A 22512-nucleotide genomic window follows, 5' to 3' on the forward strand; every position below is an offset into this window, starting at 1 on the left:
TCCTGCCTTCTAGAAGGGCAAGGAGGAGGATGCAGAGGACTCCAGGCCTGTCAATTTCACCTTGATCACTGGGAAAATGATGGAGCTATTAACCCTTGAAACCATTTCCAGGCACATGAAGGACAAAGGAGTCATTAGGAGTAGTCAGCATGCATTCACTGTCCTTCAAGAGGAAGTCATGCTTGACCAATCTGATAAAATTCTATGATGAAATAACTGGGCTGGAAGGTGAGGAGAGAGGATATTGTTTAATGGCGAGATCTTCTCTTATCCTTCTCAATGTATATAAATGTAAAAAGAGTATGTAAAGAAGAGAAGTGGGCTCTTTTCAATGGTGTCTATCAACAGGACAAAATGCAATGGGCACAAAGTAAAATATTGAAGGATCTGTTTGAACTTTCCACTGTGAGAAAAAAAAAAAAAAGACACGCTCCCACTTAAAAATCAGCCTGTCATCAATTTTATGAGTAATAGGAAAAGTCACACCATCATGAAAATAATGAAAAAAAGAACACCTCCTTCATTTGTCTGCATTTACATCAGATGTATGCTTGTGACCAAGGGATTCAGAGGTTTTTCAATGGCATAGCCCCTATGGATGAATAGGTACATTTGTGTGCACCAAAGTGAAAGTTTCTGGTGAGCAGTACAAGCATCTTTAGATTTTTCCTGAGCTTTGTATTTAGTGATGGTGCAACTGTTACAATCAAAATTAATATTTTTGGGAGCCAGATGAAGTGCAGAAGTCATTACTATTCTGTGTTAAAACACCCATAAAGATATACCTGAGAATTCGTGACATCGTGGCGATAATCTCGTGTGAAGACTCCACACACCACCAGTCCATCTGGAAGTTTCTTGGTGAATCGACTGTATACAGATCCCACCACTTGGTTTACAAGTGCCTTAAGTAAAGCAAGTCATTAATGAAACTAAAGAGGCACATGATATTAAAGTATCTAGCTTGGGCACTGATGTTAACGTGCTAAATTATAATGTACTATGTAGTGTATTATTAACTTCAAACAGATATAGTTCTTTATGTTCAGTTATACTCATGCTTGCAAAGAACTTTAGTGTTCCATGAAGTGAGTTATATGGTATTAATTCTGTATCATAATGATTTTTAGAGCTGCTAAAGAAAAGATGACATTCTGCTGCATCTACAGGCACTAAGTCAACACAACAACAGTAAGTTTCGGAAGAAGTCAAGACACTGTCTCAGCTTCTAAGTCAATTTCTAACTACCAGCATAGAATTTGCATTAAAACAAAAGTACCACAACAGGCAAGAGTTTCACAAGCTTTTTCTTGAGGTTCTCTAAAAGTCATCTCATTTGGAATGAAATAACTTGCTTGATCATTGTTCTATTCCATTTCACATAGAGTTTTTGTATGCTTTGACAACTCACCATTTTCCTAACACTCTACATCTAAGCCCTTTTATATACACTGGTGTTTATAACCTTAAAATAGATATATATATACACACAGCAACTGACAAATACAAAATCATACACGAACATAAATGTTTTGAAGATTCTTTGTTAACATGCTTAATTACATCTGATTAAAAAAGACATACATCAACTAAATTAGTGTAATAAGTTACTCCCCGTGGTTTTAGAATCATACTGAAAAATGTAGTCAACATATAGAATATGTAGTAGGATGTAGGCTTACCTTTGTGGGAGCAACATACACAACTACTCCTTCATCACTCGTTTTCAGAACTTTCTCCATGCAATAATATGAAGCATATGTTTTTCCTGATGATGTGGGAGCAACAATCACTGCAGACTCGTTATTATCTACAGCATCAAGAAGTTCTCGCTAAGAGAAGAGTAGCAATTTATGTCAAAATGTCTTGTTTGTTCTCATTGAATAAACCAGCTCTTCTAATAGCAATCTTGGACTACTGGAGGTCAAAGTCAATCTAGTAGTACGACTATTTTCTTCCCCCATCAGATTGTTAGCAGAAAAAGCAGAACTAGCAGTTCTGACTTCCTTGTTTCAATTATTTGCTCTAAGATACTGATACCACAACACTTGCAGTCCAAAACTGGAAATTTTAAAACAAAATATAACTGGTTATCTCAGTGTATAATTTAGATTCAAAAACTTCATTGTTCTTTTACAAAGCACTATTTGTTATTGCATTGAAATGTTACTCAGTACTATTAAAATCTCTATGCTCTTAACATACATTGTTTAGTAATTTGTTTTCTTCTCTACTACTGTCTTCCTCCATGCTTTCTCAACAGGTAAGAAAGGATGGAAGGAAGAGTACTAAAAAAAAATTAGTACTAACATTATCTTTCTCTATCAATATATATGCCATCTTTCAAGCTGCTCCTCAAGCAAGTGACTTGTTTGTAGACAGTGTCACAAAAAAGTGGCAAATTTAGCTGGCATCCCCAGCCTAATAATAAAAAGACTTCAGTTAGATTTGCTGTTCTTTAAGGAAAAAGTTATTTCTCATCTCATACTATTAGCAGCTCCTTACAGACAAATAAGGAGAACAATAGCTTGAACTAATCATCAGATATTCAAGCAGAATCTCATGGACCTGGCATTTCTTACGTCGAACGCCTTTAGCTAAGCTCTTAATTGCAAAGCCATCAGTGCAAAAAGAACATTTCTGAAGTAATTTACTGTCTTTGTTAAGCTTGGTGAAACACTACTTTTAACAAGTAGTATAATAATGTATATTTTTAAATGAAAAAAGGTCACTTCCATAACTCTATGTACAGGTGGATTTGCCTCAGTACCTGCCATGTGTCTGGTATGAAGTGTTGCACTCGGGGATCTGGATCATTCCTCTCTTCTCTGAGCAAGTAATAGTCCATGTATTGCAGCTGGAAGCGAGCTGGTCCCACCTCAACATCATAGTTGCTTCTATTCTGATCATCTCTTCCTTTTCTCATCTATAAGGTCATATTAAATTTCAAGTTGGTTTGAAAACTAGCAAAAGATTCAGAAAATGTTATGTTTTTTCCCCTCTGGGGAACTCTGAAAGCTTTGAAAAATTATATGAAATTGTAGGCAATTTTTAAACAGCTTTGTCTGTTGTAGCCTGGTGTCAGAGTTATATCTGGAAGCTACATTTTTGAAATTAATGTCTTCAGCAGCCATTGTTGTGAGATGAGCTAACAAAACCATGTAGCAGGCAGAGCTTGGCTTCCTTGAGCTACTACGAGGTATATACTTCTCATCCTATACTTCTTTGTCATTTCTTGAGCCTGCTGTGACTCTGTACAAAGAATCCAAGCTGGAAAAAGAAACCTAATATAAAGACTGACTTATTCTAAATTTTGTAAAGCTTTATATTTTTAAATAAAATGTGTATACCATACATTAAAACATAAATAAGGTCACCCCCTCAGCCTCCTCTTCCTTAAACAGACCCAGTTCCTTCAGCTGCTCCTCACAGGACATATTCTCCAAGCCCTCCACCAGCCTTGTTACCCATCTTCAGACCTGCATCAGCAGGTTAGAAAAATCACATGAAGCTCTACGAAGACTAGAAAGTTACCTGGCCAGACAGAGTACATGCCAAATTTTCAAATCCAAGAAGTTGTAGATACTGACTCAGCTTCTGTAAATGTGATTTCTCCAAAAGATCTTGATATTTGTCAAGGAGTATATGAATTCTCCTCATAACTTGGACAGCACTGCTTAAATCTTCAGGTTTGTTTCCTTTCAAAAAAAAAAAAAAAAAAAGCTTCAGTTACTTGACAGCCAATTGTATCATTGGGAGCCTTCTTATATTAGGTATTTCTAGAACAGACCTTATCCATCCAGCCATGTTTATGGCAGCTTAAAAATGCATTTAAATTAGAGACAACCAGAACATAACTCACATGTGGCAACCTCTGTCACTGAACACCAAGCATCCAAACAACTCAGCTATTAAAGGAAGTTGTACTTCTTGTATGTATTTGATAACAGAAGCTCCCCATTTTACTTCATTGACTCAGGTTTGTTACTCAGTACTATTAACTACATATTTCACTCTAATGTTTACAGGTTGCCCATATTTCAAGCAGTGTGACTGAATCTTCTCAACCAGAAGGATAGGCCAGATAAGTTGATTCTAGTGAAACTGAGAACAGCAAATGACAGTAGCATAGATTTCAGTGATAATCAGCATTATTCAGATTGTGAGTTTACTCAGCTTCTTAATAATTTATCTCAATATAGTCATACTGAATGTGCATAACTCATGCTCATTAAAGATACATACAATAAATTATGTATACAATGTTTACAAGGAAAAACAGAAAAATAGCTGAAATATAATTTCAATAGATTCCTTGCGTCTCCTTTGAGGGATTTTGAAATTGCAGATGGGGATTAATGCCTGCTAATACTTAAAAGCACCACTACTGCTCCCAGGACAAGTTTGTATTTACATGCCTTTATTCCTTCTGAGAAGGTCCAGATGTACTCACTTTTAGTTGATGTGAGTGCAAACTGAAAATTGAACATTCATTTGGTTATTGTACCTTGTTTTCTGCAGTGTTTTTTCCATGCTTCTACACAGGCCGACAATCCTGACATTTCTACGCTGAATTTCACAGATTTACTTCTAGCTGTCTTGAGAAACTTTTCCAATTTATTTATTCCAACTGTTGGATTTGCTTTTATTTCTTTTTCCATTGATATCTGCAAGGTTTTCCATTGCTCCTGTTCTTTCTTTTCTTCTTTAGCTTTTAGTCGCCTGTTGTTTTCTTCCATAATTATTTCTGCTTTGCTTTTCTATCCAATAAAATTTCAAAATTAATCACAATTATGTGCAAGCATCATCTGAAAAAACTAATCCACAAAATCAAGATATATTACAGTTTGCAATTCACCTTTGTGGTACATCATCATTTGAGATTTCTTTAAATTACTCAATTCTGAAGGAGACTATTTCTGAATCACAGCATGCTGCTCAAAAGCTTACCTAATCTTTACTTTAGAAATCAATAAAAAGTTTCATCACAAATAGTATAAAAGCACACAAACATGGAAAAAAATAAATAGCAGATACCTGAGGGTTTTTTTTGTTTGTTTGTTTGTTTTTTACTCATAGGTAATAGTAATTCTAGTAACAAGATTTTTTTAAATGCATTACATAAAATTAAGAGTTCCATCTTACTCAAACAAAATCATTCTATACTGGTTTACAGGTGATTCAACAGGTGATCTAATCTAATCCTTACAGCCTATTATGAAATATTATTTAAATTCCTATTACTCCTGTTCATCAGTGTGAAAGTACCACCCCGTGATGTCTAAAAAATATTCTTAAGTAGAATTAATAGCAAAATTTACAGAACCTTTCATGGTGAGTATTTCCAAACAATGTGGGAAAACAAATAAGCAAACAATGGATTTTACAGTATTGCTCAGTACTTTCTTAAAGTAAAATAAAATTGATGAACTCCAGTTTCTTTCATTCCATATTCTATTACCAGCCACGAAGCAAAACCCACCAGCCTTTACAAACTTGATATTTATTACTGTTCTTTATTTTTAAAATATAATTGCCAATATTCCCAAGCAGAAACAAAAATATTTTTTCTAATTAGACAATTCAATTTATAATACAAAATAATTAATTTTCCCCAACTGAGAACTGTTATGCACTTCAGGTATATTTCATTTCTGAGATTCAAATAGTAGAAATGCTTTTTTTTTTTTGGTGGGGGGGGGGATAATATAAACTAGATTTGGAAAGAACAATTTGCCTATACTCACACGTATTTTAGACGTTTTCACAGCACCATCAGCATTTCCTGGAGCATCCTTTTGGCATACAATAAACTTTGAAGTACCACCTTCCAAAGTGCCTCCATATAAACGATGAAAAGTCTGAAGCTTTTGAATTTGTCTTCTTTCATCTGCATCTTTGGACTTTGCTGCAAATAAGTATAATTGAATCAAAAATACACAAACAGAATTTTAGTCTAAACTACTTCCAAGAAAAGATAACCGAGTAATGAGTTTGCACATGTACAGGTAGCAAAAATTCTTCATCGACTAAAAGACCAAATCATGTATCAAAAGAGGCTTGCTACTAAGACTCACAGAATGGTACTTTCAATTACCTGAGAGGTAAGTCATAGACTCAAATTGAGACTTCAGGCAGACATCAAGAATTATTGGAAAACTCAATGAGCAGGAAACAAATTGACTGTTAGAGCAACACAGTCAAGGAAAATGAAGACACCTTCTCAAAAGGCAGTTAAATAATCAAAGACCTCTGTGAAAGCAAGACTCTCATCAGAACATAAATAATGCTGCTGGAAGAAAACTTTTGCTACTCTATTGTGCACATAGATATTTCTGCACTCAAGTCATAGAATCATAGGATGGTTTGGGTCAGAAGGGACCTTTAAGATCTTCTAGTTCCAACCCCTGCTATGGGGGTTGTTATATATATATCTCCCACTAGACCAGGTTGCCCAAAGCCCCATGCAGCCTGGCCTTGAATGCTTCCTGGGAGGGGGCATCCACAGCCTCTGTGGGCAATCTGTTCCAGTGTCTCACCACCCTCACAGTAAAGAATTTCTTCCTAATATCCAGTCTCAATCTCCCTATTCCCATTTGAAGACAATTCCCCTCATCCTGTTGCTACCTGCCCTCATGAAAAGCCCCTCTCCAGCTTTCTTGTAGGCCCCCTTCAAGTATTTCATGATCACCTCCCTGCTCCTGTTAACTACGCCATTTCTGATACAAGCCAGGATGCTATTGTCCTTCTTGGCCACCTGGGCACACTGCTGGTTTGTGTTCAACCAGCAGTTAACTAATATCCTTACATAGTTTTCCTTTGCACAGCTTTCCAGCCACTCCCAAGCCTGTAGTACTGCACAAGATATTTCTCTGTGCCTTAAAAAAAAAAAAAGTTAGGTTCTGAGTGTGACAATCCATCTCAGAAGATCTGTTTTTACACAAGACTGAGATGATACAAGCCTGTGTTCAGAGAACTCATACAAAACGTGGAAGAGAAAGGACTTCAGCAGTAGCAGACAAACTTTCAGCTCCAACATCATGGAGGATGCTCTAGCTACTCTTCTGCAGGTTATGCTCAAAGTGACTGCTCTCCAAATTTCTTGTTAGAACCACAGTGTAAATAAGAATGAAAAAAAACTGTCCTATAAGAAAGTGCAAAAACTTAAAAGAAACTATAGTATGTAAAATTAATTATTAAAGATACAAATAACTTTTGCTTTCTTCTTCTTTCATGTATGTTCTCAAAAGATGTGTTTGCAATGCACACGCATAGCCAATCATTTAAGTTCATTTCGCCCATATATGAATTTGTTTAATAAGCATTATGCAAACTAGAGATTTAAACATTAAATTGCAGATGTATATAGAGTTTGTTTTATCTCTCTCTCTGAGAAGCAGTCTGCAAGCACAAGGGAACGTATCATGAACACCTGAAGAATGCTCCATTATACTCTTTAGAGCTATAAAAAAATATACATAACATACAGTGCATGTAAATACTGCACAAATTCATCAGTTTAAGTATAATTCGGCTATTGCAGTAGTTCTACTTTGGCACATGCTTACGTGGCTGCAAATATTTTATGAAGTGAGTTTTTAAGCTTATTTTTAAAGTCCTCCTTTAAAACAATGACACTCCTCAAAGTACTTATCTAGCTCAGACAACCAAATGGGTTTTATTAGCATTTCTTACCATCTGCACTGCATCGTACTCGTTCATATTCGTCAGTCAGTGGTCTGTCAGAATGCCAGTGATGAAGCTCATCAAATTCTTTGTATTTAGCAAGTGAAGTAACTGCAGGATCATTACTAAAACATTAAATGGTGCAGAAAATAAAATAGTTTTCTGGCATCTCTAATGAAATGTTCAAAACAAAAAACCCCAGATATTTATCTAAAGAATTTTACAGTGACAGATAACCAGAATAGGGCTTAATCCTACTCCAGTTTGTCAAGATAGTCTCAGGTTTTCAGAAAGATTTGGTAACAAATTGAAACTGCATTTTTCCCCCCACTTACTTTCATACAGTTAAATCACAATGCAACATAACTACATAACTCACAGAAATACATCTGTTTTCCCAAACTGACCAAAAATAATCATTGTGCAGTACACAACCCACCTTCATCAATAGCACAACAGGGCAAATGTTGAGAGATTATCCTTTACTTCTATGCAGTACTGTTATTCCACATTTTTCTGTTCCTGAAAACAATCTGAGCTTTGCAATTTAGGATTCGACCTTTCAAATACTATTTGCATGTTTAGAAAGAAAGTGTTTAAGAATGTAGAATAAGAATCTTGAAAGACTAACACAAAAAATAACTGATGAGAAAATAAGACAACGGATTCTTACTCATTCTTGTTCTGAACCTCCTGTTAATATTTACACTAACGCATAAATCTTCCCTAGTCACAGCAAAAGCACTTCTGAACTTGCACAAATTAAGCATAGTATGGATATACAGTGCAGGGGAGTGTGAAACAAACCCATACAATCTTACTACATTACAATGAAGATTCATATATGTACCTTTCTAAAACAGGTAGGTCTTTCAAAACATCACCAGCATATTCTTCAACGAGATCAGATTTCAATGGGATTAGTCCTATATCAGGAATTTTTTCATCATAGACTTTATAAAATAAAAAGAGAATGAAGAGTGATTAAAAATATGTACAATTTCATACCATCTCTTCAAATTTCTGTCAAGATGCATTAAAAATGATGAAAATCATTTGCATCAGATGCATTAAAAATGATGAAATTCAAAGAAGCAAAACATAGAAGTAAGCAGCAGTTCACCAGTTCCTGTTTCTTTTCTTTCTCAAGTACAGTAAGAAGGGGGAATAAGCAGACATGACTACCTCTGATTTGGTAGCTCATAATCTATTTTATACTCCTACACTACTTTCCTGAATGCTGCAACCCACCCCACGTCACAGGCATCTACTTTCCTGCATCACTACAGAAGTAGGCAGTAGAAATGCTGTCCAAGAAGATGCCTTAACGTGTAAAGGTAACGATGAAAATTGTTGTTGTGGGTCACTAAAGACCACTTTGCCCACGTGACAGCCACTTAACATAGTGGAAAAACATCCATAAACCTATGTGGATTTACGCTCCCATCTAATGAATTTCTTGCAAAATGTCCCTTTTTAAGATCTATACAGTTTCATGTTGTACACAAAAGTTTCCAAGGGTAACAAAAGCGTTTCTTCAGAAATGTGAGAAAACAGACAAGAATATCTACCTACTTCTTCCAGATATTCTGAATAGATACATAGTTCCATAAATACAAGTTACCTGTGAACCAAGTACACACCTTCCCAACTACAGGCTACTAAAAAGTGTCGTAGTATCACTTAAGACAATGGTAAGTCATATTTCTAGACCTTTCAAGGACAGCAATGTGACTACTGATACTAGACATTCCCCTGCCTTAGGAAGACAAATCTTCATTTCACTGAGTTTTCTTCTCTCACATTTGCCAAATACCTGCATAACCATACACTAACATGTACAAGGAAGTCAGTTTTAATGCAGAATAATAAGTTGTGCTCTTTTAATTATGATCAATCATTATGCCTTTAACTATTGTATGTCTTACATGGGTCATATCATTTTACAATGCATGCAACAGATTCAGGCTAGCAAACACTGGAACTAAAACTAAGTAGTTGTGAAGTCAGTAACAGTACTTGTTTTGTCTATTGTGCAGTCAGAATTTCAGCCATAAGGGTAAAGTCTGCCAGTTTTGCTAGTGAGATGAAAGGAAAGAAGATCCATCAAGAATGATCTTAATAAAATAAGACCACTATTTCCAAAACTTGCAGTGATAATAATGAAGGTTGTGTTTATAACTGTTTAATTTGTGGACTTTTCAGTACCTCTAAACAGTGTCCGCTGATGATCAATAAATACTTGAGAAGTATTTCGTATTGGGAAAGCATCTCCAAAATCATACTTTACAGTCAGTTTGGTTACGGTGTCCCATAAAAACCTGTATTCTTTATCCATTTCTTTCCCCAATTCCTTTTGGAACTCTAAACCTGAACAGGAGGGGAAAAAAATAAAAATGAATAGACAAGAAAGAAGGGAAGAGGAAAGAAATTAGAAATTACTCACAACTGTAGTTTCCTTAAACAGAACCTACTCATCTTCCTGATTTACTTGTGCAGCATCAGGCACAGAGTTCAATTCCATCCAAGTCTTTGGAAATTGGAATAAATGAGAACAGGATATCATATATCATCATTATTTATTAGGACAGGGTATAAGAAAACGTATTTTGTACAGAAATCCAGGTTTAGGCTGTTCATGGAATCCCACAGTTAAAGAAGAGTTAAACTTCTGTTACAGTTGGTGCTACAGCTGGAAAGATGAACGTGGTGAAAATAGGAAAAGAAACAAACAGGGAAGGAACACTCAACCTGTATCCAAAGATCTGGGTTCACAGGAAAGACTCCACAGAGGAGAGATCTCCAGAAAGAGATCCTTCCTAGTGGCAGTCAGCCCTTAAATGGGGTCTGGGAGCGGTGCAGCCCGGCTTCACCCCTTCTGGTCACACAGCTGAATTGCCTTCACCTGTGCTCCCAGGGCTGACTCAGTCCTCTCCCAGGTGATCAATCAGTGGTTCAGGCCGTGACTCAACAGTTCCCAAACACCTTTTTTTCACCTCATACAGGGCAGGATCTTTAATTCAGAATTTTATTTTTAGTGCTCAATAATTAGTAGAAATCGTATATTTCTAATTCACGTTTCCTTTAAAAAATCCTCTACTTTTGCTTTATTGAGGTTCATGCAGGACATCTTATGACTTGATACACAAAGTTCTCTTTTACTGTCAGACAAACTGACTGCCAGCACACGATACAGAAGATGTCAGGTAAACAGAATTACTGTGACAGAAACTTTGATACAAAACATTTTTCATAGCCTCTTGCTCTGTCAGTTTTTTTGAACTTTTTTTTTTATTTTTAAAACATATGATAATGTTCTTAAAGTTTCAGCTCCCAAATACATCCATGTACAAGATAATATCAGATTTTGTCCAAACCAATCTCATCACGAGATAAAAAATATTTCAGATATCACTGTGACAGTATGGATATAATCTAGTCTCCATTCTGACTATGGTGCACTACAATTTCAGAATACAAAACTGGCTTTAGAACAATAGTGGAGAATACCCAGTAACAGTGACCCAGAACCCTTATGCTTCCTTTCAATAAGTACATTGAAGATACAACAGGGGAAGGCATTCTGAATGACTTGTACTGAGACAGTTGCGTGTGATTTTTTAGACTTGGCTATGAAAAATGTTTCCCTATTGTTCCATAAAATGTATCCATTATCATAGAGATAATTAGAAAATTATGATCTATGCTTGTAAAAGCATTTTCATTTACATTCTGCGGCTTAATAAAGTTAGAAATGGACAAAAGAAAACTGCTTAACAAAGATAAATACCTTCAGAGTATTCAATCTCATAGTAATGTGCAAGATTTCTGAGCAGCGAATCATCATTTAAGTCAGGCAGATAAGTTAAATCCAGTTTCCAATCATCCGTATCACTTAGCTGTTTCAGAACAAAATGTGCACACAGCTGTTGCTGTTAAGATAGAGCCATCGGTTAACTATTGTGGAATGCCATTTCATGTGGAGGAATCTAAGCATCTCTGAAATAAAGTTAATTACTACAGGTTTTACTGGCACGCAAATCAACATGTTGTTAATGTTACTTCTCTGTAATCAGGGAGCAATTCAGTAGCACAGTTCTAGACAACTGCCTTCACACTCTCTTTCACAATAATGCAAAGGTTGGCCATAAAACTTCCCATACAGGCTAAGGGTCCATCTAGTCCAGTATTCTAACACTAGCACTAGCCAACTGCAGATGCCTATTCATTGGTCACTAAACTGAGATATTACCCCAAACACTCTCTTAGCCCCACTGATTTGTAGCTTACAAGACTCCTGAACCAGATGAAATTTCTTTCTAGTGGTTACATTAATCTGATTTTATCAGACTACTAAAACAACTTACCAAGAAAACTGAAAACCAAAATTATAAATGCATCAGATGACAGGAGAAGTAAGACAGTTGTGTACATACCATTTTTATTAAGGGTAAAACTTGTTTAGTCCAGCGGGATTGCATGATCCTAATCTGAGCTCTCTGAGAAAGAGGCATATGAAGAAGAAAAACTGTTGTAAGACACTGCATTCTACAGAGGTCAGTGGCTTCTTCCGGAGATAGTGGTTTACTTCTTTCCTGTCAAGAGATGATGGAAAATAAAGTTGAACACAATAATCCATCTGTGCTTATCACTAGTAGTTCAGCCATATTGATGTAGGTATCCTTTAGTCCACTGAAAATGTCTCTCACACAATACTACAGATATACTGCTTCTTTGTTAATAAACAAGGCTTCTAGTATGGTCACAAAAGTGATGACATGACTCTTTGGATCTAGAAGGAAACCTTCCTCCTGAAATGCCTTGCTTATATGAGGAAAAGCATATTCTCCTGTGAAGCCTACCGGATATAACGTAAACAATGAGCTCAACAACATTCTACAGTAAAACATCCCATGGAAGTAATCACTCTTAAAGGTATAACTTTCCCCTGGAATAGCCAGTGTTGCATGGGGCACAGTAATACCCACAGACAGATGAAGCTCCTTTGGAGAAGCTGTGGCCCTACTAGTTGTCTGAACCATACTCCTCCTCATTGCAAGCAGAAGGAAGCAGATGGCTGTGTCTTCCTGGCATCTGGAAAAGGCATCTCTCCTGTTAGCAACATGTTTACAGTCACAGCACTGATAAGATATTTCGAAACTTCTTACTTTTTCTGATTGCTCTGGTTTTGCTCCCAAGGAAGCATGTGCACTTTCCAGCACGTCACTGTACAGTTTTAATCCCACTGCACAAGTAAGAACACAGATCACACGCCGAATGTCAGATCCTTCAGGCCACAGCTTTTTCAACAGAAGGATGGTCTGGTAAACCTGCAGTCACAAATTACCAAAACAAAGTGGACATCTTTTACGGAGTTCCATCACAGATGAAAAACTACATGAAAAACTATATGGAAACTACAGAGGAAAAGTGTGCAGAATTGTTGGTAAAAATAGCCTCTTGTCATCTCCATGAGGACATCAATGGCTCTGGACTCCCTGCTGCCCCTAGGTCTCCCCCAACCTTACCTATGGCCATTTCAGACCCCAGAGGCAGAGACAGGGCTGCAGCTGCCCCAGCTCCTAGCTGGGATCAGAGGACAAGCCCTGGCTATAGGGCCCTACCTTGTGGCCTCTAGGGCATCTCCTGCAGCCTCCTGCATATAGAAAGCAGCTGCCTGTCCTCCCTGTGCCCTGGTGCTTTCTTTCTCCTGGAGTATCAGGATCTGGCCTCAGGAAAAAATAGTTACAATAAAATGAAATAGCCTCAGCAGGCAGGCAGCTGCGTTCCTCTTACTGACTTTAAGATGCCTGCAAGCAACAACACTTATTTTCTAAACTGAAAATTCAGCTTGCTTAACTCAATTCCATTCCCATTCAAGCTCAAGGAAGCCTTGCTGTTGCTCTCAACAGGAGCAGAAGCAGAGTCATAAAATGGTCAGGAGAAAAGCAAAGGTATATTATGCACTAAAAGCAATAATCATTCTAGAAAAATGTGTTTTTTTTTTTTTTTTTTTAAGTTAAAATATTCTAAGATTAGTTTAAAGAATGAGATAGTTCCCATCTTCTACAAGACAAAAGTAGTTGCCACAGCAGAAACACCCCACAAGCAGGATCCTCCCAGTCAAACTCCAGCTGAAGTATCCTACTTTAGTGAACCATAAAAGAAGAGACAACATCAAGCCACTGTGAAGAAGAGTGGGCACAGAGAGCCTTCCCATCCTCAGGGTATCACTTCAGAATAAGTAAGAGAGCTCCCCATTCAGACAGGAGAGAATTTTAGTTAAAGGAATGGAGCAAGGCAGTCAACCTGAGGGGGGAAGAAAAAAAAACAAAAACACCACCACCAGAAAGAGGGTGAAATAGGTCAAATTACCTCATTTTGTATGCTTCTCAAGCTGAGCCTGAAAGGTCCATACAGGTACAAGGACGGTTCTTTGTACCTGACTATGTCTTCACAGGCACACTGCAGATCTTTTTCATACTAAGAAGTGCAGAAGGCAAATCATGTGCAAAAGTCAGCTGATACAATGCATCAGGGATTTCAGCCACATTGACAGAAGACATTCATAGGTACATAAAACCTCATCATCCAAGAAATACTTGCTCTAAATAAAACCTTTAAACATTACAATTCTCAAGTAAACACTAGTCTTCTCTGATATATTAAAAGTTAATTAAGACTTAAGAATTTGTGCCAATCACAATATATTCCTATTAAGACTTTCAGGATAATTAGATGAGCCATGTATCAGCGCATTATGATTTTAATATATAAAATATAATATGTATAATGAGATATTTTATTAAATCTGTTAGGTAGACCTAGCATCCTTATTTGCAAACCAACAACGAAGTTGTTTGTAATTTACCTTTTGAAAAAAGATTCTGTGTTTCCACATATTCTGAAGATGATATCCATAAACTCTAAGAGTGTCATATTCTTGTCCAAAAGCATGTACAACATTGATTTTCTTTGACAATGAATGAGCAATAAAAATAGTCAGATAGTTGGTTTGGAGAGAGGTCAGTCCTATGTCAGATATGATGATGAAATAAGGATAGGATTTCTTCAGAAAAATCTCCCATTGTGGTGAAAAACAATTGGAAAATTCTGTGTGAATGGTGATGCATGTGTTGTGCTTCAGATGTTCTATTAATGCAGTACGTAAGAAAAGAAACTGAGGATTCTGGAAGTACATCTGTTCTACATCCTGTGGAAAACAAAAACAATGAAATTATTCAGTACATTCCAGTAAATCACATTCAAATTCTGATCATATAAATACTATGCAAGCATATATTTGAATTTTATTTACAGTTTCTGTAGTGTTATAATGTTCTTTTGTATGACACATCATTAAGGTTCTTCTGTACATTGCTAGTCATTTTGCTCTAGTCTTGTCTAGGAAATTCTATCAAAATCAATTTTCAGACATATGAATCTTTATGGATTTCCAATTCTGCAAGATGCAAGAAAATCATGGTGAAAATCATCTACAAGGCAATGAGTATAGGCATACCAGCCATTCTTGGAGGATTTAATGGTAGGTTGCATAGCGAAAAATGGTATGAGTTATAATACTAATTTCTAAAATATTGCTGAAAAAATCAAAACAAATTCCATATAAAAGCAAGAGATGGAAAAAAAAAAACTTGATGTTATTCCTGGTGAATGTCACTTATCTTTTTATTTGTTGACACACTCATGTTTCCTGAAACTGATTATAATCACAGTTGCTTTTGAAAGACTGTAGTGGTATAAACAACAAACAAATAATGTGACTCATAAATTACCTTGAAGAAAACAATAATGTATTTTGCTCCTTTTTGAGTGAAGTCATGCAGAAAGCATTCAATTAGGTAAAATAGTGTTAGATGTTGTACTTCCTCATTTAAGAACACAAGAAGTAAGGAATCCCCGTCTATCACAAAGAATTCAGACTCAACAAAGTCTTTTAACAGACTGACAAACCTGAAAGAAAAGGAAATAGTATGTATATGAATGCATATGATGTTACCCCAAGTTGTGGTTACAGGATGGAAGAAACTGTCTTAATAATAACTTTTAAAATAAAGATTTTCATTAATTATTAATTATTTAATTAAATGCATGAAATAAATGCATGGAAAACCATTTTTTCTTGGATCAAAGCCTAGTTCCAAGGAGCTTGAGTTCCTTTCAGTTATTGATCGTGTAAGCAACTCTCTCCTCTACAACTCTAAATTCTTTTGTAGTATCTGAAGCTTCTGCAACTTATGCAGCACCTCTTGCCCACATTTGCTTCTACAGAAGTTTGCTTCTGTAAAGAAATATCACCCAGTGCGGGATAAAGATGGTCGTTGTATTGCTAGTGAGTGGTAAAGCTCACTAACAAATTGAGGCAGAAGTAAGCATCCACAAGGCACCTAGCCCTTCCATGATACCAGACTTGGTTCAGCAGGAAAACTGTTGTGATGCGTGGGTATAAAAGTCTGAGTACCTACAGTAAAAGCCCTTTGTGAAATGGGTTTGGAAAAAACACAGGCTGAGGAAGGCAAAGTTGAGCAAGGTGTAACAGGGATGTCTTTACTGAGCAGAGAGGTGAGGGATCTGGAAAAAAATTATTGGGAAACAGAGATAGCAGAGAAGTAAGGAAATTGGGAAGAACAATAGCAGCTCTTACTGTTTCTGCACTAGAACAGGGCCTGAGGACCCAGAGATTCCCTCAGGGAAGACGTAAAGGAGAGCCTGGAAGGGCTCAGGGAGAGTTTCACTCCCACTGAACTGAAAGCAGCTCTTTACCTGGAAGCAGGGTAAAGAGGTTTATTTTCTGATACGGGTGCCTCTTACTCTATGCTACATCAAGAATAATTCAGGACCTGGAAGGACCCAGGATAAGACTATAGCTGTAAAAAAATTCTGTATTCTGTTTTGTAGAGAGATCTAATTTAGTGGTTTGTTCTGTTTTGCGAGCAGGTGTTCCACCTGGGCTCTGTACCATGCACTGGCCATGCAGATGTGGAGCACAAGTGGGAAAAAAACCCTGCAGACCCTGAGAAGAATAAAAGCAGGAGAGAATCTGCGATGGGTAAGAAAGGAAAAAATCACTTTGAAGTAGGGGACGCCCTGCTGGCACTGCCTATCGCATCCACATCGGCGTTTGTGGCCCTGCATGTGGCAGGGGGGTTGGAGATTCATGATCCTTGAGGTCCCTTCCAACCCTGGCGATTCTGTAATTCTGTTTCTTCTCTCTCCTTTCAGTGGTTTGCCGTCTCTCAGGGGTCAGTAAGTAATAATACATTAGCTTGGAAAGTTTTCATTTCCCACTTACGGAATTGTCTAAAAGAAATGCCTGTGTGAGTGTGTAGATATCAACTCAAAAAGTCCTGACCTTCTATATAACTCTTATGTTTAGTGCAACATTAGTTGGGGCTTTGATTGAGTTATAATGATTATTTTATTAATATAATTAGTGCTTTTATTTTATAGTGTGGCAACAGTTTGCTAATAAACAAAAAAGGGGGAGTGCGGGTATGACCCATGAGGAAAGAATAGCTAAAGCATGTTACGTTCTTAATTTTCTAAATCAGTGGACAGCAGAGGGCCCCCCAATTTACAAGCACTTTGGTCAAAATCTCAGCACCGGCTGTAACGTGATCACTGCACTTCCAGCAGCGGTTTGGACACTCACCATCAAGTCACACTTTGTCAAGCTGCCTCACCAAGAAATCATAAGAACTGGAATCGTCTGGAATTGGTTAACAATTAGTCTATTAACAATAGACTATTGTTTGTATTCTAAAGAGCCCATCGTTTGTTCAGTGCGTTAATTTCGGTTTGCTACTTCTAGAATTGTTTCTGAACCACACTTCTTTTTCTATTAATAGAAAAGGGGGAGATGTGGGATAAAGATGGTCATCGTATTGCTAACATTTGATAACATTTGTCTTAATAAGTCTCAAGCCGGACAAATCCTCTTCACTGTGACAATGGTAGTGCAAATAGGCACTATCTCAGTAGTTTTGAATACACCCTAGAATTGACTGCATTCTCCTGTTCTCTCTGTACGTGTGAAATGCCAGGGATATTACATTTTTTGTTGTTTTGTTTTGTTTTACCCTGGGACAGACCAAATAGGCAAAAGAACTTTCACAGGTCCAGATGAACAAGCAAATCCTTCCAGTAAAGGTTCTCCTTTTCTATATTTGTCTATTATGTATTACTGTAATATACAGTGTAATATGTAAGATTAAATGCTACTACATATTATGGGAGCAGCCATACTCTAATGGTAAGATTGTGCTTATTTTCTTCAAGGTTGTTTAAATTGCCTGATACATACTGCCTCTTATCCACACCTAAGATACAGCTTGTCTTTTTGACCAGGATCAAAAGGCTATGGATGTAGACCCTGACTGATACCAGATAGAATGAGCAAGAACAAAACTATGTAAATGTCTCATGCATTTAAATGGTCTGCCTTTAATTAATACAAATCTCGTTGACATGTCAGCTCCAGAAGCAGAGAAGGCATTTCACTGTTTATATGGACTGTGCTACACTTAATTCTTTTCAGCATTGAACAGGGAAAGGAATCTGGAGATGCAAGAGATCATGCATGAGTATAAATGCATAAGAGGCACAGCAGATATATATGATACAGAAGAATTTGTAAAGAAAAATGTATTAAATAAAACAACAGATGATGAAACATGCTCAAAAAAGCAGGATGGAGAATTTGAAAAAATACCAATAGTTGAAATTATGGGTCAGCTCACAAAGCATGCAGACAATCTCTAATCTTTGAGAAAGATTTCTGTTATATTAAGGATCTTCCTTCATGTTGCTGGGAGAAGTATTAATTCCTAAACATGCCCTAGATCTCCAGGTTTTTCACAAACTTAGGTGACAATAACACTAGGGAATAATACACCATGATGTCTAAAAAGTTCAAAGAAACTTTTTCTATTACATTTAACTCTATTTCTTTCAGTGAACTCCACTGTACTTACAATGATTTTGATAAAGATGGCCAAATGTTTTGCTTCAGTTTCATCAGAATTTCATGATGTTTTATTTCTAAAAGAAACAGATATGGTTATTGATAGAACCATAACCCACCAATTAATTGCAAAAGAGACAAAAGGTAGGACATAGCAAGAAAAAAATCAGATCCGAGTTTAAAATGGCAGCAGCTCCTTACCAGGGTTTTGGGAATCCAATTTATTCTGGAGAACTCTGAAATCCTTGCCTTCATTTTGTGATTCATGCTGTAGCACTTCATCAGTGGTCAAGATACAATAAATTTCACCATGATCCGGGTCTTCAGTTTCTTTTTCTCTGTCTTCCTTTTCTTTAAGCATCTGAACAATAGCTGCTTCTTCATTGTGATCGGTTGCATCCTCGTCACTCGTACTCTCACTCTCTTTGTCTTCCTCAGTTGCAGTGAAGTTTATTTTCTCACTATACACACACTCGCTATCATTATCATCACTATCAGCACTCTCATTTGAATAATCATGAGCAGCCTTCTTGAAATTATCTTCTGCAGAATCCATCACAGATCTTGATTCTAGTATCCACAAAAGAAAATTCTAAAGAATCAAGAGAGAACGTTCAGGAAATATGGTAAACTCTGTGGCTTGTACTACTAAGTTATCTACTTCACAATCAGATTGGAAGAACATCTGAAGAAAAATCAGAAAGCATTTTATGATCATCCCTATGAGACGTGTTTTTGTTTTAAAATTAATAAATATTTTTATAATGGATATGGAAAATATCAGCTTTTGTCACTGCTGAAGTCTGCCAAAGAAGAGCAAGATGATTACGTATTTGTTTTTAGCTTTCCATATGAGGATCCTTGGTGGAGGTGAATCCTAAATTGCTATATTGACTTTAAGGATGCCATGTACAGCTATGGCACTTGCTACTCCACTCTCAAGTAGACCAACAACATTTCCATTGCATGATGTATCGATCATGGTTTGTTATCAAACCCATTTCTTTTAACTTTTTTTCTTCTTTTTTCCAGTGATAAGATTATCAAATCTCACATAAGCATACAACTATACAAGTTAGGATAACTCTCCATTACAAGGTCATGGTATTCTGTTCCTCTGAGCTAAAGAACAACAGAACAAAGAGCAGCTTGAGATAACTTTGCATACACCCTGCCACATCAGTTTTGTTCTTTCAAACTTTTCTTTCTCTAGTTTCCATCCAGTTAATAGCCTCATGCAGTAATTTTTGTTGTGATACTCAACAATGCATTATTTATAGGCATTAAGTATATTTGTCATTCACTTTCCTGAAACCATTAAAAAACTATTTCATCCTTTGATTTCATTTCTAGTCTCTGAGTTTTTTTGTAAATGATTCGTGAAAAATTAAATCACAACTCCATTTTTCTCATGAACTCAGAGCAAAATTAAGCTGAAATTCTCTTCTTGATTTCTACCTTGTTTTAGTTTAAATTCCTAGAAAACAAATATATTCATGTGTATGTGTATGTATATATGTGCATACATATGCATATACATGAATGTGTGTGTATACAAGTATACATACACATGTAAATATGAACACACATGTATACTAACATATGTATATGTTATATATTAGCGTATATATATATACTAACATATGCTATCTGTTAGTATATATGTGTATATACATGTATATACATGTATATAAATGTAAGAAACAATCAAATACATTTTTTCTCCATTTTAGTGGTATCTACTTCTAAACTAACATTAGCACTGTGCTAAATTATAGTGATGTGCTTAATGCAACTTAATTTTGAACTTCAACACCAATTTTCATTAAATGTAAGCCGTTCATATACATACAGCTACACAGCCCCCTTTTGTGCATCTGCATACATACTCTTTGTCAAGGTAGCTGTAAGCCTGATACTTTTCATCGTTTTCTTATTTAAAATGAAAAGGCCATATCAAAGGCCTGACAACACTGTTCTCAGAATAATCATATTTTTGATAGCTGAAATAGTTACTTACCTAGAAATTGTCAGTCATTACTTCATGAGTTTCCTTTCTATATCTGAAAATGTAAAGTCCAATGTTTATATATAGATATGGTTCTGCTTTCTTTGAAAACATGTATGGACTGTCATATTTCCTTTCAAAAAAAAACAAAAAACAAGAGAGAGAGAAAAGAAAAAGATGACAACATTTCACTACGCTAGCATTTTTCTATAGTGCACATGATTACATCTGAAGTGCCATGGTGTGGGCAGACAAAACCAGCTGGCTCAGACCCTGCCTCTACCACCTCCATGGTGCTCCTGAGCATGCTGTTGAAAAATTCCATCCAGACCTAAATCCAATTCCAACCACACTCCAAAGCAAACTCAGCACCAGCTCAAGCTCTCACTCCCTGCCCCAAAATTAAACTCCAATCCTAGCCCCAGCACCATTCTAAGCCCCCAAACTAACTATAAGCCAAACCTCAACCCTGTAACCTTATCCCCAACCCTAAATGCAACCCCATCCACAGCCTCCAACAACAAAGCCCCAGCCAGGACTGTACCTGCTGCCACTCAGCGCTCACTGCACCGCCAGCCACCAGCTGCTTTTAAAGAGTTGTTATCGCCTACTCCATCTGCTTTTGGTTTCTATTCCCAGTGTCAGTTTCATGTTTCATTTCTTAGGTGCTTGAAGGCTGGGTCACTGAATACAGCACTGTGAAGTATCATTAGAATTTCTTTAAGTTAGTTTGCACTTTTCAGATCTTGGTTGCTTCAGATACAGGTCCAAAAGAAGATGATCAGGGGGCTGGACACCTCCCCTATGAGGACAGGCTGAGGGAGCTGGGCTTGTTCAGCCTGGAGAAAAGAAGGCTGCGGGCATTGCAGCCTTTCAGTACCTAAAGGGAGCCTACAAACAGGAGGGGAATCAACTCTTTGAAAGAGTAAATAACAGCAGGACAAGTGGAAATGGTTTTAAGTTGAGGGAGGGAAGGTTTTGGTTGGATGTCAGGGGAAAGTTCTTTACAGAGCGAGTGGTGAGGTGCGGGAACAGCTGCCCAGAGAGGCTGTGGATGCCCCATCCCTGGAGGTGTTCAAGGCCAGGTTGGATGGGGCTCTGGGCAGCCTGGGCTGGTATTAAATGAGGAGGCTGGTGGCCCTGCATGTGGCAGGGGGTTGGAGATTCATGATCCTTGAGGTCTCTTTCAACCCTGGCCATTCTGTGATTCTGTGAAAATCCATTACTGCCTTACTTAAGAATATTGCTATGGTACATTGCAATACACAGTGCAGAACATGGTAATTCCTATTTCTGCCTCTTTAGTTACTGCAATCTACTTCTACCAGCCTATAAGAAATTCCATATAAAATAAACGAACAGATCTCTTTTACATGTTTTTGCATTTCCAACAACTCCTTTAGCAGGAACAGCAGTGGATCCATAACCCCATGCTTAAAATGGTGAAGCCTCAATTCATGAGGGAACTTGGGTACCTAAACATCGTTCAAGATATATTATTTAGGAAATTAGAGTTTATCAGAATGTCCAGGTGAGAGGCAAAAAGCCTAGACTGTCTTCAGATCAGATACTTGTACAAGATAGAGCAAAGAAAATCCTCTAGGGTTACACACGCATAGTTTGTCTCCTTATGGATCCAGGGAACATTGGAGCAATCTACCTGGAGGACAAATAGCACTTACCTCATAAGCAGGATAGACGCCTTTCCCACACCCCTCTTTTCCTTTGACACTAGTCCAAAGATTGCAGCAGCTCAACAGAAAGATATCTTTTAGAATACTGTAGCACAGTGTTCCAGTTGTGCTCCATAGTTGTGCTGCTTAGCTGACAAAGA

General features: G+C 37.0%; 1 protein-coding gene across 1 annotated transcript in view; it reads right to left on the minus strand.

The window, feature by feature from the left end:
- Nucleotides 1–22512, minus strand: part of DDX60 (DExD/H-box helicase 60) — a 46269-nt gene that overhangs the window by 18484 nt on the left and 5273 nt on the right. Inside the window, exons 2-20 of the mRNA XM_031613846.2 lie at nt 21223–21374; nt 20691–20811; nt 18872–19262; nt 18681–18747; nt 15483–15660; nt 14558–14899; nt 14062–14169; nt 12855–13016; nt 12123–12281; nt 11477–11618; nt 9895–10056; nt 8537–8639; nt 7696–7811; nt 5748–5908; nt 4508–4760; nt 3535–3698; nt 2771–2926; nt 1683–1832; nt 786–905 (exon numbers count right to left, since the gene is read on the minus strand). Coding sequence (XP_031469706.2) covers nt 786–905; nt 1683–1832; nt 2771–2926; nt 3535–3698; nt 4508–4760; nt 5748–5908; nt 7696–7811; nt 8537–8639; nt 9895–10056; nt 11477–11618; nt 12123–12281; nt 12855–13016; nt 14062–14169; nt 14558–14899; nt 15483–15660; nt 18681–18747; nt 18872–19226 — 2898 coding nt within the window. The 5' untranslated portion in view covers nt 19227–19262; nt 20691–20811; nt 21223–21374. The remainder of the gene's footprint in view (nt 1–785; nt 906–1682; nt 1833–2770; nt 2927–3534; nt 3699–4507; nt 4761–5747; nt 5909–7695; nt 7812–8536; nt 8640–9894; nt 10057–11476; nt 11619–12122; nt 12282–12854; nt 13017–14061; nt 14170–14557; nt 14900–15482; nt 15661–18680; nt 18748–18871; nt 19263–20690; nt 20812–21222; nt 21375–22512) is intronic.

This window comes from Phasianus colchicus, chromosome 4 (genome assembly GCF_987193195.1).
Source record: "Phasianus colchicus chromosome 4, bPhaCol1.hap1.1, whole genome shotgun sequence".
In the NCBI taxonomy this organism is placed as follows: Eukaryota; Metazoa; Chordata; class Aves; order Galliformes; family Phasianidae; genus Phasianus; species Phasianus colchicus.